This window comes from Chinchilla lanigera, unplaced genomic scaffold, assembly GCF_000276665.1.
Source record: "Chinchilla lanigera isolate Chin_1 unplaced genomic scaffold, ChiLan1.0 scaffold00049, whole genome shotgun sequence".
Classification (NCBI taxonomy): Eukaryota; Metazoa; Chordata; class Mammalia; order Rodentia; family Chinchillidae; genus Chinchilla; species Chinchilla lanigera.
The window spans coordinates 5,063,031-5,081,134 of record NW_004955450.1 but is presented as its reverse complement, the minus strand read 5'-3'; the positions used below and the strand labels follow the sequence as shown (position 1 = coordinate 5,081,134).

The 18,104-nt window shown below is 35.6% G+C and overlaps 1 protein-coding gene across 7 annotated transcripts in view; it reads right to left on the bottom strand.

Moving 5' to 3' along the window:
* The window catches only part of Myo9a (myosin IXA), a 207,138-nt gene that overhangs the window by 175,800 nt on the left and 13,234 nt on the right, over nucleotides 1-18,104 (bottom strand). For all 7 annotated transcript variants that reach the window (XM_013518986.1, XM_013518991.1, XM_013518987.1 and 4 more), the window contains exons 2-4: nucleotides 9,635-9,729; nucleotides 3,485-3,547; nucleotides 1,752-1,851 (exon numbers count right to left, since the gene is read on the bottom strand). In XM_013518986.1, the coding sequence (XP_013374440.1) occupies nucleotides 1,752-1,851; nucleotides 3,485-3,547; nucleotides 9,635-9,729 (258 nt within the window). The remainder of the gene's footprint in view (nucleotides 1-1,751; nucleotides 1,852-3,484; nucleotides 3,548-9,634; nucleotides 9,730-18,104) is intronic.

The window sequence follows — 18,104 nt, the reverse complement described above, 5'->3', positions numbered from 1 at the left end:
CACCCCCCGGTACCGGGAACCGAACTCACGACCTTGCGCTTGCCAGGCAGGCGCTTTGCCGCTGAGCTAAATCCCCAGCCCCTCTCAGTGTAGTCTTAATTTGCATTCCTCAAATGACCAATGATGTTAAACATTTTTTCATATATTTATTTGCCATTTGTATTTCTTCATCTGAGAAGTATATATTCATCTCAGATGCCCATTTTTGGATTGGGTCTTTGATTTTGGGGGGCCTGATTTGTGACTCTGATTCTTACATTAACTGCTGGTCCCATATCCTAAGACTGATATTATAACAAGAATGCAATGACCACTGATTATAAAAAGATAAAAAAAGGTAGTAAAAAAGATGTATTTTCTATTACTAATAACTATCATCTCACATTACTTTAAAAAATAAATCATTTTATCACACAAATACAAAGCAAATAATTTAAACAGGAGAGAAAAATTCAAAAGTTGAATTATAAGTTTTTAAAATTTTACTTAATTCCACTGTGAGAATACCTGGTATTATAACAGAAAGTAGTATTTCACATAATTTTGAAATTCCTGATATATTAATAAAGATGGTTTATATTAACATTTAATTTCAAAATAAAGAAATACCAGTTATATAGCACACTATGTATCTTGGGAAAAGTGTAAGATGTTACTTTCATAACCCTAAATTCTTACTACACTGTTTGTTGTTGTTATTTTTGTTTTTGAGACACAGTCTTGCTATGTGACTCAGGCTGGCCCTGAACTCACTATGTAGCCCACGATGGCATCATACTCATGGCAATCCTCCTGCCTTGACCTCCCAAGTCCTGGAACTACAGGCATGTGCCACCATACCCAGCCATACTACAATCTTTGAGTCATTATCAAAGTGTCAGTTAGTTGCAAAAATCTATGTAAGATTTCATTAACTGCAACAAAAGAATTTTTCCATGGATATTATATCTTGCCTCAAACAAAAACTAAGGAAAAACAATATATTATTTAAATGGTCTATTGTTCTACTAATTCCATTAATGTTGGTTAATATGAGAAATAAAATTAAGAGAAATCAATGTTATGAAAAGTTGTGAAAATCACTCCTTTTATAGAAGATTAGAGGTAAGTTTCTAGAGTTTAAAGGAAAGACTCAACTTCTCTAAGTCACTTGCCTTTGAGAGCTTCGTGCTGAATATTTATAAGAACTATTTACCAAATTATATAGTCATACTCAAGTCAGTATCATAATACCATGTAAAGCGGTAAGTGTACTAGACTGCAAAGCATGCCAATCAGATTTCAAGTAATCCCTTGCAAAAGACAAGCATTAATCATTACTAACATTTATCCTTCTGGGATGTGTAACAGTCACTCTGGAAAGAATATACCACTTTTCTGATATGGAAAGATCAAAATCATTATTTTTTTCTTAAAGATTCTCACAAAACACAAAAAGAACTAAGTTAACTTTTTAACATTCATAGAAGGATAGGAATTTTTAATTTGAAAATTACAGACATAAATTTTTAGATTACATGTATGAAAATGCTAGTTAATGTCCACTACCAGGACAGGCATGGTGGTGCATGCCTGTAAGCCCAACACTCAGCAGGCTGAGGCAGGAGCATTGTCATGAGTTCAAGGCCAGCCTGAACTACAAGCGAGATCCTGTCTCCAAAAAAAAAAAAAAAAAACCATTACCAGGTTTTGGAACAAAAGCCTTTTTCAATTCTGTTCTACATTTCAAGATGCTTTTCAAGAACTCTCACCTGATTGAGGTAATGATACTCTTCTGGTTGTTTAAGGTGGAATGCTAACCTCTCTTCTTCACTTGCTCCTGCCAGGAGGTAATAGAAGACATGGTAATTCCTGTTGGAAACAAAGAAAAGCATAGCTTTATAATGAACATGATTTATGGTACTCACTTAACAAAAAATAAATAAAACATTTACTAGTAAAATATGTTCACTTTATTTCCTGTTTTAATATGTGGTAATTCAATATTTAAGTACTCCTACAGAATGATACTTTAGACGATGAATAGAAAAGAGAGATGAAGACAGAAAAATAGCAAAATGAGGACTTCTGAAAATTCTGTATTCCCTAACATCAATGAGGAACCTAGCAAATTTGTCAGATATAACTTTTGCAGCCAGGCGTAGTGATGCACACCTGTAATACCAGTACTTGAGAGGTTGAGGCAGGAGAATTGTTGTGAGTTCGAGACCAGCCTGGGCTACAAAGTGAGCTCAAGGCCAGCCTAAACTGCATAGTGAGATCCTGTCTCAAAATAAAAAAAAAAAAGAATAATAAACTTTTGCAGAACTCCGGAAATTAACCAAAAAGTTTGCAGCAATCCAGGGAGTGTTTATTCAAGAAAAGCAGCTCATCTGAATGTGGTGGCACACACCTGTAATCCCAGCACTCAGGAGGCTGATGCAGAAGGACTGCTGCAAGTTCCAGGCAACCCTGGACCACATAGTGAGTTCAAGACCAGCCTGAGCTACACAACAATATCCAGTCTCAAAAAATAAAATAAAAGAAAGAACTAAGAAACAATAAACCGAAGCAAACACAAGAGAATAGTCTTAGAGATGAATTAGAGAATAGAATAAAATAAAGAACATCAATTTTTAAAAATGGTTCTTTGAAAATAACTACAAAATTAACCTTTATCTAAACTGATGAAAGAGGGGCTGGGGATTTAGCTCAGCAGCACAGCGCCTGCCTAGCAAGCGCGAGGTCATGAGTTCGATTCCCGGTACCGGAAAAAAAAATAAATTTAAAAATTTAAAAAAATAAACTGATGCAAGAAACAAGCAAGAGATATATTCAAATGTAGGAACTAAAGAAAGGAGAACATGACTAACAACTCTACAGAAATAAAAAAAAGTTTGTAAGAAATAAGTGAGATAACCTACAACTAATGGATAAATTCTTACCAGGTATGACCAACTCTAGAATGGTTTTCCATTTGTAAAATAAGAATACTTAAGAAGCAGAGAAGTGAGATGTCCAAGGCTTATCCAAGATTTGATTATAGGCTGTTTAACTTCAAACTCTGAACATTATTATGTCTCACTGTGGCATAAAACTACTCATTTACTTCTCTTTTTCAGTTTCTTCATCTGAATGATACTACACGTATCATCTTTAAAGTCCCACAGGTCTCAAATATTATAACAGCATTAAGATCTTTGTTTAAATCTTTATGTAATTAGAAAATGGAACCATGGTCCAAAGGAAACCTGAGAAACAGTCTTCCTGTTGTGATAGTTTGCCTAGAATCCAGAATAAACAACAATTTCCATTATATACCAAATATTCTCCTCTTCACAGCCTCTAAAATAATGCAGTATTCTTTCTTGAAAGAAATAGCAATTACACGTAAGGTATACATGATGTAAAATGAACTGATGGTCATAACATACAAGTAACCTACAAGTCAATCTGCATGACACTAATATTAACTTGATCTAAATATACAAATAAAAACATGTACCGTTCATTATGCTCTTGATAAACGAGTCTAGACTTCTCCAATAGGTATTTTTCAACATAGGCACTAGAAGAAAAATAAAATTGGTCGACATAAATACTAAAGTTTAACGTAAGATACACTTATTTACAGATAGTACAAAAATATAAAGAACATGCTCCAGATCATTTCAGCACATTTAACATTATCACTGTGCTATGGATGCTGTTAGTGCTACCCATGTATTATTTCAGCAAGTCATGAATCATAGACTGACTAGAGAATGAGACAGCCAAGTAAGTGGACTCCATTAAGAGCAAATACACTATGAGCCACAGAAATGAACTTTATGTGAAAGCAGTGAGGAAATGCAACATCAAGTGTATTTCTGATACTTTGTTTTATTGTCTAGACTGTGCCTTTCAAGTCTTCAGTGTCTCTTATCCCCATGGGAACAATGCGGTAAGATCTCACTAGAAAAAGGGTTTCTATAATCTGAAATTGTAGAGAAGGACATTCTTTGATTAGAAAGCACTGAGGACACACAATGATTTGTTTATTGTTGCAAAAATTAACTGAAACCTTTCACCTGAAGATAAGAGTGTATTTGAATTTCAGGAGATCCCAATTATTGGGAAGTAATGACTGTGATTGTAGTGGATTGGTAACTGGTAGTCAACTTATAACCCCCAGCTGAACTGAGTAAGCGTAGTGCTGGGTGTGGGAGGCCCACCTGGGGATTGTTGCCAGCAACATAAGAAGCAGAACTGGAGAAGAATAATGCTTTAATTACTAAAACGTTTGGTATCCACCCATTTGTACTAGCTAAGCCCTTGGTTCTAGCTCAATAAAAGGTGACAGGATTGGTAATCGGGGCTGCAGGCCGAGAGGCTGTAAGCCCCCTGATCCCAGACTTCTGCCTCTCGTTTTTCTTGTCTTACTTTCCTTTTCATCCGTGGGCACCTCGTTCTCAGGACCTGTCACCCTGGTTAGAATGACATGAAATTTTAAAACTATAGACTACCAGATCGAGATTACTTACATAATGACCTCTGCTTCAAAATTTCAATCTTGAGCTAAACTTCCCCCAAGTCCTCTCCATGATATGCTCTCCACTTCAGACACAAATACAGGCTATCTTCTCAAGCATAACATGTAGCCCTGACTGGACTACTCTTGCTCTTCCTTTCACTTCGATTCCTTACTCTATTCCCAATCTCAGGTCAGCGAATTTCATTCCTGTATTAAAATGAAGTTCAAGTGTGTCTTCTTTGCAAACCCACTGTTGCTAGCACCACCAATTAAATTTGTCACTTCTGAACTATCATGATCACTGCTACTCTCTGAACTACTGAAATAAGCTACTACTTGCTCAAAATGGGAGAAAAGGAGTAGATATAAATATGATAAAGTCTCATAACACCCTGCATTGAAAAAGTTACTGCCCTCATTTTATAAAAGTAGAAACTGATGTTCAAAGATACTAAGATTCTACACTAGCAGCAGCAAACTATGATATGAACCGGTAAGCTATGATCCAAACCTGGGCTGTTTTAACTACAGAGGGTCTGTCTTTCAATTTGCACCAACATACTACTTTCTGGACAACTCTTTCCTCCTTTCCAGCCTATATATTATGCTCACTATACCAACATATGTAGAGGAAAACTGACATGTGTGGGATGTTTAAGTCATCACAGAAAAAGAAGAAAGGAACAGGTGAAGCAAACATGGCAAACAGTAATCACAGTTGACTCTAACTGGGAGTTTCTTACACTATTTTTTCTCTTTACTTTTGTGTTTATTTGACTTTTATTATATCAAATCCTTCTAAAAGTCAACTTCACAATATTAAAGAAAGTATAAACACTAGTTTTATCACAATCTGATGCCAACTGACCACCAATACCATACTGTATAGCCATCAACTTATCTCCTCAAATACACCAAGCTCTTATCATGATCCCACTCATCTGCTATGGCAATTTCTCAACTGGTGATTTCCCACTTCTGCTTAGCAAATTTTTAATACTCAAGATAAAACTATCTTTTTTGTTAATGCCTCCAGACACACATTTCAAGCATTCTGCTTATTTTAATGCAGTCAACTTATATAATATTACTGTTTACAAAGAGACTATGAGAGCTTTAAACACAAACAGTATGTCTACATTTTCTGTTATATACTCAATACAGTGGTTCCTTGATTCATGAACTTAATTCTGGGAAAGATGGCCATGGAGGTGTTCCACACTCATTGCAAAGTTTGCAAACAAAAAATTTTGCCAAACGTTTCTGTTTGCAAACCAAACTGTTCACAAATGAAACCATCCATGAACCAAGGTACCACTATATTTAGCACAGTGCCTGGCAGTGCTCTGCAACTCTTAACTAAATTAGTGAAAGTAAGTAAAAGTTGAAACTGTTCAATATAAATTTGTCACTGTAAAAAAAATAAATAAATAAAAATAAATTTGTCACTGTATTAAGACGTTTTGGCTCATCATTGATGAGAAAGTTTGTAGGTAGTCACTTAACACATGAGACTCTGAATTCCCTCCACTAAATGTGAAAACAGCCAGACGTGATGGCACATTCCTTCAATCCCAGCACTTGAGAGGCTGAGGCATGAGGATCGCCACAAGTTCCAGGCCAGCCTGGGATACCCAGTGAGTTCAAGGTCAGCCTGGACTACACAGCGAGACCTTGTTTCAAAAAACCAAAGTATTTTAAAAATTAAAAAGTGAATTAGAAATATTTTTTTAAAGTATAGAAATAAAAGTGAAGGCCATGTGTGGTGGTGCACACCTGTAATCCCAGCATTTGGGAGGCTGAGGAAGGAGGATTGCTGCAAGTTTGCGGCTTTGAGGCCAGGCTCCACTACAAAGTGAGTTCAAGGCCAGCCTGAACTGCATAGGAAAACCCTGTCACAAAAAGACAAAAAAAAAAAAAAAAAGTGAAAACAAACATCTGCCATTTCTAATTCACAAATCTGCCTTGAGAATCAATGAGTAATTCTTTATAACTTTGTAAGTTATAAAGCAATGTACATGACTTTAACTATTGTCAATCTCTCTAGCAGCACAATCATACACACTAAAAAAAAAATGCAGCCCAACCATCGAGTGAAAGTACCAACTCTACCTCGGCAAACAGATTAGCCTTCAGAATCAAGAAAAAAATGATCTATGAAACTCACCATGAAGACAGACTTAGTGTCCTTGTTCACTTTAACTGGTTCTAATTTGGGTTCAATGGAGGTGGGGTATAGTTTTGGTAAAATTTTTACAATTTAAATACAGAAGTAATGAGACATAAGCATACATTAGCATTTTTAAAAGTATAGCTCAAACCCTGTTTATTCAGAGGGATGCAAAAATTACAGTAAAAATTAGCAAACAGAACACAACAAGCAAACTGTGTGTGCACATACATAAATACATGAGTGTGTGTGTGCACTGAACAAAAAGTGAACCTTAACACAAGTGAGATTCTTTTTCCTGGTAACACAAAATGGTTCAACATTGAGGGGAAAACAGTACAGGATTAACTGATCTCACAGTGAAGATATATTTATTTCTCTTTTTTGGGGGGTGGTCTTTTTTTGAGATAGGGTCTCACTACATAGTTCAGGCTGGTCTTGAAATCACTTTGTAGCCCAGGCTGGCCTCAAAATCAAAATGATCCTCCTGCCTCAGCCTCCCAAGTGCTAGGATCACAGGCATGCACCACCACACCCAGCAAAACATGTTTATTTCTACAGATGTCAAAAAGGCCTTCAAGATAATTCAATACCCATTACTCACAAAAACACTTAAGAAAATCAAAATTAATGCTTAACTGGGTCATATAATAAAAGGCCCTAAAGCCAGTATTTTACATATAGTGGAGAAAAGAGAAACGGTAAAGGCATTCATGTAAAGGAACGTTAGGTCACTGGTGTGTGTGTGTGTACACTTGCGCCCTGGCCCTTCCTCTCTCGCACCTTCACTTCCCACCTGCTGTGAGGTGAGTAGCTTTATTCCACCACACACTCCTCACCATGATGTTTTGCCTCTCATAGGCCTACAAGCAATGGAGCCAATCATGGACTGAAACCTCTAAACCCTTAAGCCAAAATTAGCCTTTCATCCTTTAAAGAATGGAAAGCTAACATAGTACTAGAAATAAATCAGAAAAGACAGAAAATAAGGCCAAGGATATAGCTCAGCAGCACAGCACCTGCCCAGCAAGCGTGAGCTCCTGTGTTCAATTTCTAGTACAAAAAAAAACAAAACAAAACGACAGAAAATAATCAGAAATACAGACAATGAAAGAAAGTAAACAATCTCTTTTTCTGCAGATAGGATAATATATCTAGAAGATGAGAAACAATAATAAAATAAACAAAATTCAGCAAAGTAGATATAAAATTAATATGAAAATAGCCTCCATATATACAAAATGCAACTCAAAAAATGGAGGAGAAAAATCACATAATAGCAAAAAAATTAGAATACAATAAAATACTTTGGAAGAATCTCAACCAGAATTATTTTTAAAAATTTAAGACAATCCAAAAAAAGCACAAAAATGTTAATTATTTCCAAGTGATATATAAATTTAACATTAATCCAATGAAATCAAGCCAGGCAGAAATACAGAAGTTAATGAATACAATCTAAAAAGGCTACATAGAGTATGAAATCAACTATAAGGTATTCTGAAAAAGGCAAAACTATGGAGACAATAAAGAGATTATTAATTGCCAATGATTAGCAGTAGCAGATTGAATAGGCAGAATACAGGATTTTCAGGGTAGTAAAACTATGCTATATGGACCTATACTGGTGTGTACCTGTCTTACATTATTTGTCAAAATCCACAGAATGTATAGGACAAACAGTGAACCTTAATGCAAATTACGCACTTTAAAGTTAATAAGAAATATTACAGGGCATAGTGTCACATGCCTGTATATCCCAGCTCTCTGGAGACTGAGACAGGAGGATCACAACTTAGACAATTTTAGGGAGAACTTGTCTCAAAATAAAAAATAAGGGGCTGGGGATATAGCTCAGCGGCACAAGCACCTGCCTGCAAAGCGCAGAGTCACGAGTTCGATCCCCAGTATGAAAAATAAAAATAAAAATAAAAATAAAAGGGTTGGGGATGTGGCTCTGTGGAAGAGCAACCCTGGATTCAATCCCCAGCACTACAATAAGTATAAATCAATCACTCAGTTTAAATCAATCTCAACACTGACTCATCAATTTTAACAAATAGGTCACATTAACACAAGATATTTATAATAGGGGAAATTAAAGGAAAAGTCTGAAGGGATATAGTACAAGAACTGAAGGAATACTAGGAGCTGTACAAGTGCAGTGCAAGGTATTTAAAGTAGGAGAAAATTGTACGGGTACGAAGGATAGTTTGAAAGGATTATGTGGGAACTTTATATTTCCCCCTTATTTTTTGAACCTAAAACTGCTCTAAAAAATGAACCTAAAACTGCTTTAAAAAATAAGAGTCTATTAAGTTTTTTTAAAGCTACAAAGAATTCTGTTGGCACAACCAAGGGACTCTGATCGTAAGACTATATAAGAATTATTATTGTAACCAAATTAAATTTCCTAATTATAAGAATAGTTAATACGGATATGTAGAAAATGTGGTTGTTTGGGAAATAGAGTTAATTAGGTAATCACAGTATATCTCCATCTTCAAAACCATTCAAACAATGAATGTATGCACAATAGAATACAGAGCAAAGTAAATGCAGCAAAGTGTTAACAATTAATCTAAGTTAAGGGTGCATGAGTGTTAAGATCAGTCTCACAACTTTTCTGATGTTTGATGTTTTCCAAAAGGGAAAAGAAAAAAAAAATGAAGACAGTTTTAATGCAAACACAAATGTCACACACAGTCCACAGCAGTGATGGTGAACCTTTTAGAGATGATAGCCCAAACCACAACCCAAAACCCACTTACTTATCACAAAGTGTGCACATTGCCATTAAACCTGACTGAGACTTTAGAAAAAAACCTCATACATTAACATCTTTTGTCTTAAAAGGAAAAACAACACGTGTGCCATAGGTTAGCCACCACTGGTCTGTAGCTACAATGTAAGTAACAACAAAAATAAACATGCTCCACAACCTCCTATTACTGCTCAGCTGCAGCACTTACCCAAGTACAGTGCCTGTTTCCTGGTAATTTACTTGAATAAACTTGCCAAAACGACTGGAATTGTTATTATGAGCAGTCTTCGCATTTCCAAAGGCCTGTCAGACAAAATAAGTAATTCTCATCAGTTTCATTTAAAAAAATATATAAGCTTTAAAATCCTGCTTAAACCAGGCATAGTGGTGCACACCTATAACCCCCAGCACTCCGGAGGCAGAGGCAGAAGGATCGCCATGAGTTCAACACCAGCCGGGACTACATAGTGAGTTCAAGCTCTGCCTGCACTACATAGTGAGACTCTGTCTTAAAAACAAAAGCAAACAAGAAAACTGCTTAGGTCAGCTCTAAGAGACAAACTGCAAAGGAGTTAATAGGTAATTTACTTACGTTCAGATTCATACTAATAGCTCAGGTAAAATAAAGCAATTAATAACAAAAAGACCAAATAGAGGTAGGCTCGGTGGCACAAGCATGTAATCTTAGTACTCAAAAGGCTGAGGCAGGAGAATACTGAGTCCAAGGCCAGCCTGGATTGTATATAGAAATCCTGTCTCAAAAACAAATCAAGCTGGGTGTGTTGGCACATGCCTATAATCCCATCACTAGGGAGGCTGAGGCAAGAAGACTACTGAGAGTTCGAAGCCAGCCTGTGCTACATAATAAGTTCAAGGCAAGCCTGAATTACACTGTAAAACCCTGCATAAAAACAAACAAAAAATATGTGTGTGTGTATGTGTGTAATGTGTAAATATACATAAAGTAGATTTTACTTTCTACTCTTTAGTGAAAGAATTAATTTTAAAAATCTAATGCTTGTTTTTATTTTAAAGAGAATAAAAATAATAAAAAAACATTAGAAATGATATAGAATTTCACTAAACAAGATGACAGGAATTCAACAATGGTTGTTACATTGCATATTGTTGTCTTCAAATTAGCTATTCACGAGGTTTTTTCAAATTCCTGAGCCAGAAAAATGTTCTTAATGGAGCTATACTCATATTTTCTAAAAAAACTTGCTAAGTTTAAATTAACAAGGGACCAGGAAAAGAATTATAATACAACTATATAAATGAATAATTATACTCTACAATTTTAAAACTATATAAATGAACTTTAATTTTCTTTGAACTTTCATTATTAAAGTACATTTTACCACACTTATTTGAAACAAAGCTATATTCATTATGAAAGAATTAAAAGCGATAAACTTCCTAAATCATTAACTATAGTATACACTATGCAAAGGAATAATGACCATCCACAAAGTAAGCTAATGACAGACACATCAATGACCATGTGCTAACATTATATGAAGCAGAAGAAAACAGAAATTGAGTATATATTATACAAACCATCTATATTAAATTCTAGAAAAGGCAAAACAATAGTAATAAGGAAGCAGATCAGAAGCTGTTTGGGAATGGAGCTGGGATTGGGAAATGTTCACAATAGGGCCCAAGAGGAGATGAAGCTATTTCTAAATCTTCACTGCATGATGATGGCCATGTGGGTGTACACCTGTATCAAACATATACACTGTATTATAAGTTATAGCTCAATAAAACTTAAAATTTAAAACAAAAGAAAAAAGAGCTAGAGATGTATGTCAGTGATAAAGCACTTGCCTAGCAATTGTGAAGTCTGTCTTATCTCTGGCACTGGAGGGAAGAAAACAGTGCCACTGCCGTAGCACAACCATTCATAATATATTTGAAGGAACCAAACTAAAAAAGTGTAACATTGCAGTGTTTTCCTCCTACTCTATATGATCTCTGAGAATGACACACCCTCTAAATTAGCCATTTACTGAAGAAGCCCTGAATGCAAACCCATGAGTGTCCTAACCTGTACCTGTGCCGAGTGCAGAGTACAGAGTGCACATGCAGGATCTACCCACACATACAAGACAGGCTGACAAGGTAAACTTGATTGATGCCCCAACAACTACATTTCTACTCCAATAGTTCTCAGTGTGGTCAAAATCAAAAGCATCAGCATTACCTGGAAATTTTACAGAAGCAGCACCTGTTAGACATTTCACAGAATCAATCATGTTAGAAATTCTGAGTTTACAGCCTAGCAATCTGTCTTAATCCCTCCCTTGGGTTCAAATGCAAGCTAAAGTTTGAGAAACACTGTTCTACTTACTATGCATGCACTTAAATTTCTGTGAAATTTCAATGTAATGAGTATTAAGAAATTATTCTACAGTGATAGTAATAAATGCACACATTCCTGAAAATCTTCACAAATACTCTCATGAATACTTACATTCCTGATTTAAATACATCACTGTGAAAGCCCAGGACCACAACAGAGTTTGAGGTCTTCCAAAGTCCTATGTCCCATAATTTGACCAGATGTCTGGCATCTCCCTGGAAAATTCATTTAAAAGGTTGCCTATTTTGACCTAACTCAGAAATCACTCACTCAGAACAGCCTCTGTACACCTCCTACTAATATGTGTGTGTCTGCGTGTGTGTGAGAGAGAGACAGACAGACAGACAGACAGAAGGGGGGAGAAATAATCTAAAACAATTATTTAAACATTGCAACTGCCTAAAGAAGGGATAACAGGATAAGACCAAAAACAAAAAGGCAAGACAACCAACAACTTAAAGGAAAAGGTGATGAGTGACAAGTACAAAATTTGGGCTTTGAAAATTTTTTAAAATATTCCTGGGCATGTAGAAGGCCATGTGCTTGCTCAGGTAAGATCTTAGACAAGTTTGAACTTGAGGCTCTGTGTTAGCAGGAAGTGAAAATTAAGGTAGAGTTGATAACTCCTTGGTAGAGCATGAAGGACCCTACCAAGTATTAAAAACCTCAAAGGAAAGACTGGTAGCCTTGACACTTCTAGAAATTTAAAGAAATACTTGCCAGACTGTGCTGACCACTAGGATAACTGTGCAGAATTTTGACAGCCTTACTCACTTTGATGGCCTCATGCAATAAAAGAATAGAGACTTCACAGAAGTTCATGTTATTTAAAATCCCAGTTTTCAACGAAGAGTTGAGAGACATGCAAAGAAGCAAACCATGGTCATCAGAAAATAGTAGAAACTGTCAAAGCCCAGATGTTGACAAACCCTAGATGTTCAATTTACTAGGCAAAGACTTTATATTTGCTGTATTAAATATTTTCAAACAAGTATGGCAAAGATGCCTTAACAATACAAAATACCCAAAACAGGGTACAAGTTGTAAAAACTATAAAAATTCAGGTGCTGAAATTACATTAACCAAAATAAAATTTACTAGAAGGACTCAGAGGAAAACATAAGCGAATAAAGAATCAGTAATAAGGAAGGAAGGAAGGAAGGAAGGGAGGAAGAGAAGAAGGGAGGGAGGGAGGGAGATTGATTATATTTTGAGATGAAGAAAAACACCACAACAATATATAGGACATAGCTGAATAAGTACTCAGAAGCAACTTTATACCTGTAAAAGGCTGTATTTAGAAAGAGAAAAGATCCCAAATCAATAAACTAACTGCCACCTTAAGAAAATAGGAAAGAACTGAGAGCACTGGCACATACCCATATCCCAGTCAAGAGAACCAGAAGTTCACGGAAGCCTGAGCAACTTAGGGAGACCTTATCTCCAAAGTAAAAATAAAAAGGAGCCAGGCATGGTAACACAGGCCTGTAATGCCATCATTTGAGAGCTTGAGGCAGGAGGATCACGGCAGGCTTGAAGCTAGTCTGCGCAACATAGTTCAAGTCCAGCCCACACTACATGGTGAGACCCTGTTGCCAAAATACATATGTACAAGGGCTGGGGATTTAGCTCAGCGGCAAAGTGCCTGCCTGGCAAGCGCAAGGTCATGAGTTCGGTTCCCGGTACCGGAGAAAAACGAAGAAAAAAAAAAAAAAATACATATGTACATACTTGGGGTTGGGGTTTGAGTTTAATGGTAGGGCACCCCTGAATGTAACCCCAACTACCACAAACAAGAAAATAGAAATGAAAATAATAATGATGATGAAATAAATAGCCAATACAAAAATAACAAAGAAAATTAGTAAACTAAAAGTTGGGTCTTCAAGTATTATTAAAATGGGATCAGTGATGCAGCTCAGCAGCACAGCACCTGCCTGGCAAGCATAAGGCCCCGAGTTTGACTCCCAGTATAAAAACAAACAAAAAAAAGTATTGTTAAAATCGCCATACTTCTAAAACTGACATATACAGTTAATACAATCCCAATCAATAACAACAGCATACCTCAACAAGAAAAAGCAATCCTAAAATTCATAGGGAAACAGAAGAGGCCCAAAATAGCAAAGCAATCCTGGGTAACAAGAATAAAGCAGGAGGCATCACAATGCTGGACTTCAAGTCATATTACAAAGCTACAGTAAAGAAATCAGCATGGTATTGAACAGAATAGAGGATGTAGAAAGAACCCTGGGGATCATTCAGCCACTTGGTCTTTGACAACGGGGCCAAAACATATGCTAGAGGGAAGATAGTCTCTCCTTAACAAATGGTGCTGGGAAAACTAGCTATCTACATGGAGAAGACTGAATCTAGACCCATATCGATAAAATAAAATCGAAACAGATCAAAGACCTGGATATTATAACAGAAATAATCCACTGGAAGATAAAATAGGTGAAACTTGAAGACATATGTACAGTCTACAACTTTTTGAACAGAACCCGAATGGCGTAAGAAATAACATCAAGAATCAAACAGCCAGGCATGGTGGCACACACATGTAATCCCAGCACTCAAGAGGCTGAGGCAGGAGGATCACTGAAAGTTCGAGATTAGACTGGGCTACAAAGTGAGCTCAAAGCCAGCCTGAACTACATAGCAAGACCCTATCTCAAAAAGACCAAAAAAAAAGAAGAAAAGAGAAAGAAAAAGAATCAACAAGTAGGATTATGTCAAATCAAAAAGCTTCTGCACAGCAAAAGAAACAACCAACAGAATAAAGAGACAACCTCCAGAGTGAAAAATTTTGCCAGGTATTCCTCAGACAGAGGACTAATGAATAGCTAAAATATATAAAGAACTCAAAAAACCAGAGCCCCTTCCAAATAAAAGAACCAATCAAAAAATGGGCAACTGAAACAAATAAACACATCTCAGAAGAGGAAGCAGAAATGCCCAATAAATACATGAAGAATGTTCAACTTCTCTAGTCAGCCACAAAATACAAATTCAAGATTCCAACCTACTCCAGAAAGAATGGCTATCATCGCATAATCAAATAACAAGTGCTAGGAAGCTGCAGGGCAAGAGGAATCTTTTCTATAGTGCTGGTAGGCATGTACAGTAGGTCAAGCACTATGGAAATCAGTATGGCAATTCCTTAAAAAAACTAAAGCCAGACATCTAGTTCAATCCAGCTATTCCCTACCCTAAGTATCTTTCTGTAAGAGCTAAAGACATCATAGTATAGTGATATATGCATACTCGTGTTTACAGTAGTAAAATTCATCATAGCTAAAACTTGCAAGTGGCCTGTTATGTTGATCAACAGATGACTGAATGAAGAAAATGTGGGGTTTATACACAATTTTATACTACTCTACCACAAAGAAAGATAAATGAGTCATTTCTAGGAAAATGAATGTACCTTAAAACTGTATTAATTGAAATAAATCAGACACATAGGCTTAAATATCACATGATTTCTCTTATATAAGAAACCCAATATGTAAATAAAGAGCAAAATAAAAGATCAGTAATACAAAACAGGAAGATGGAGCTTATACAAAAAGGAAGGTGACCATGAGCCAGACAGGGGAGAGATAAAGAGGGGAAGGGAGGGGCTGGGGATTTAGCTCAGCGGCACAGTGCCTGCCTGGCAAGCTCAAGGTCGTGAGATCGATTCCTGGTACCAGAAAAAAAAAGGGGGGGGGAGATGAAAAAAAGAATCAAGATGTGTTACATACATGTAACCTGCCAACATGAATGTAGTCATTATGTACTGAAATGTGTACTAATAAAAATAAAAAAATTTTTAAAGGTGATACATTGAAAATATCAGTAAAACTGGCAAATCTTCAGGTACACAGACCAAAAAACATGGGAGGGAGTAAAATAAAGGGGAAAAGTATTCAATTAGTAAATTCAAGAAAGAAAAAGTAAACATAACACAAAATTTAAAAGACTAAAGGACATAAAGTACATGATAATCTTAGATACAGAAAAAACATCTAACAAAAGCAAAACCCTATGAATGTTAGGGAAGTTTCTCAATTTGATTAAGGACATTTATTTAAATACAGCCTAAGCTAGGTGTGGGTGGGATATACCTGTAATCCCAGCACTGGGGAGACTGGGACAGGAGGATTGCAACTTCAAAGCCAGTTTGAGCTGCACAGTGAGTTCAAGGCCACCCTGCAATGTCAAAACCCTATTTCAACCTCCACCCTCAAAATGTGACAGACTGAAATTTTCCTTACTACAAAATCAGAAAAATGATGGCTTTCATCATTTCATTTCTATCCAACACTGTACTTTCTAGTCAGGACAACTAGGAAATAAGAAAAAAAGAAAAGTAAATGAGAACAAGTAGTACATAGTCTTTTATATAGAAAATGTTAAGAAATACACAAAAAGATTATTAGCGCAAATAAACTCAAGTTAGAAGATACAAAAGCTATAAATAAAATACAACTATATTTCTAAGACCAATTTAAAAATGAACAAATACAATTAAGAAAAACTGTACTGTTCCATATAAGTAAAATTACTAAAATGCACAAGAATTAAAAAAGAGACACAAGATATTTACACTGAATATTATGAAGAACTGTTGAAATAAACTTTTAAAAATTTAAATACACGCAGAGATATCTTGTGTTCATGGATTAGAAGATGAAATGCTATTAGCATCTACATAGTCAATACACTCTCTATCAAATCTAAATAACCTTTGATGAAATTAACAACTATTCCTAAAATAAACATGGTAATGCAAGGGACTTGAAACACAACAATCTTGAAGGAAGGAATTCTGGAAAAAAAAAATACTTTCCAATTACAAACCTTACCAAAAAGCTGTAATAATTAAATAGTATTGACATTAGATACATATATAGATAACTAGAATAAAACTGAAATTGAGAAATAAGCCCTTACATTTATAATCAACTAATTTTTATAATCAACTAAAAAAATTCAGTGAGGACAAAATAGTCTTTTCATACATATGGTTTGATCAGTTTTCCTATTACTAAACAAAATACCAAACTACTCACAACATAACAGGAGAGGTATATATTTGGCTCACATTTTCAGAGGGTTCAGTCCATGGTTTACTCCAAACCAGAAACATCATAGCACAAAAGTGTAGTGGAGAAATGTGGCTCAAATCATGGCAGTGAGAAACAAAAAACAGGAAAAACACCACAAAGGAAGGGCCAAGGAAGTCATACCTCTATGACCCACTCAGAAATACCCAGAAGTGTGCTTTACTAATACCCTTGGTAGCTCCCAAGCCAATCAAATTGACAATTAAGTCTACCTTCCACATCCACATTCAAAAAATTGAAGGTGCACCCCCTACAGCACAGCATACACAAAAATTAACTGAAAATGAATCCAGGATATAAATGTAAAAGCTAACCTACAAAACTTAAGAAAAATTACAGATGTAAATATTCACATTCTTGCATTAGCAATGGTTTCTAAAAAATCAAAAGCACAAACAAAAAGAAAAATAAGTAAATTGAATTTGAACAAAATTACAAACTTTTGTGCTTCAAAGGTCACTGTCAAAAAGTAAAAAGACAACCCACAGTGTGTGAAAATATTTGTGTATCATGTATTTGATGACAATCTGACATCTAGAATGTGTAAAAAATTCTTACAACTGAACAATAAAAAGACAAAGAACCCAATTTTAAAATTACCAAGACGTGAGGTATGGTGATACACACATGTAATTCCAGCACCTGAGGCTAAAGCAGGAAGATATCAAGTTCACTGAGCCTGGCCTACAAAGGAAGCTTAAGACTAGTCTGAGCTGCATGTGAGAGACTCTAACTCAAAACCAAAATAAAACAAAACAAAACACTGCCAAAGTACTAAATGCTACTGAAGTCAACATTCTAAATGGTTAATAGGATATGATGGGAATTTCACCTCAAAAAAAAATAGTTCAACAAGAAAAAAGATACAGGAAATAAGGAACATATGGGACTAACAAAGAAATACATGACAGATTCAAAAGAAATTTTCAAGAATTTCATAAAACATAAATGGTATAAACACCTCAATTAAAAACCAGGGATGATTATTTACATTAAAAGAATTGTGTGCATTGGCTCTTTAAAGAAACAAACTAATAGGAAAAAAAAAAATCCTAATAATACTAGTCAAAATACAGCCTAAGGTGGGCATAGTGGGACACATCCATACATCCATAACTTCAGCTAATCAAAAAGCTAAGGCAAGAGAAAGAAATAACAATAAGAAAAGAAGAAGTGGGGCTGGGGATTTAGCTCAG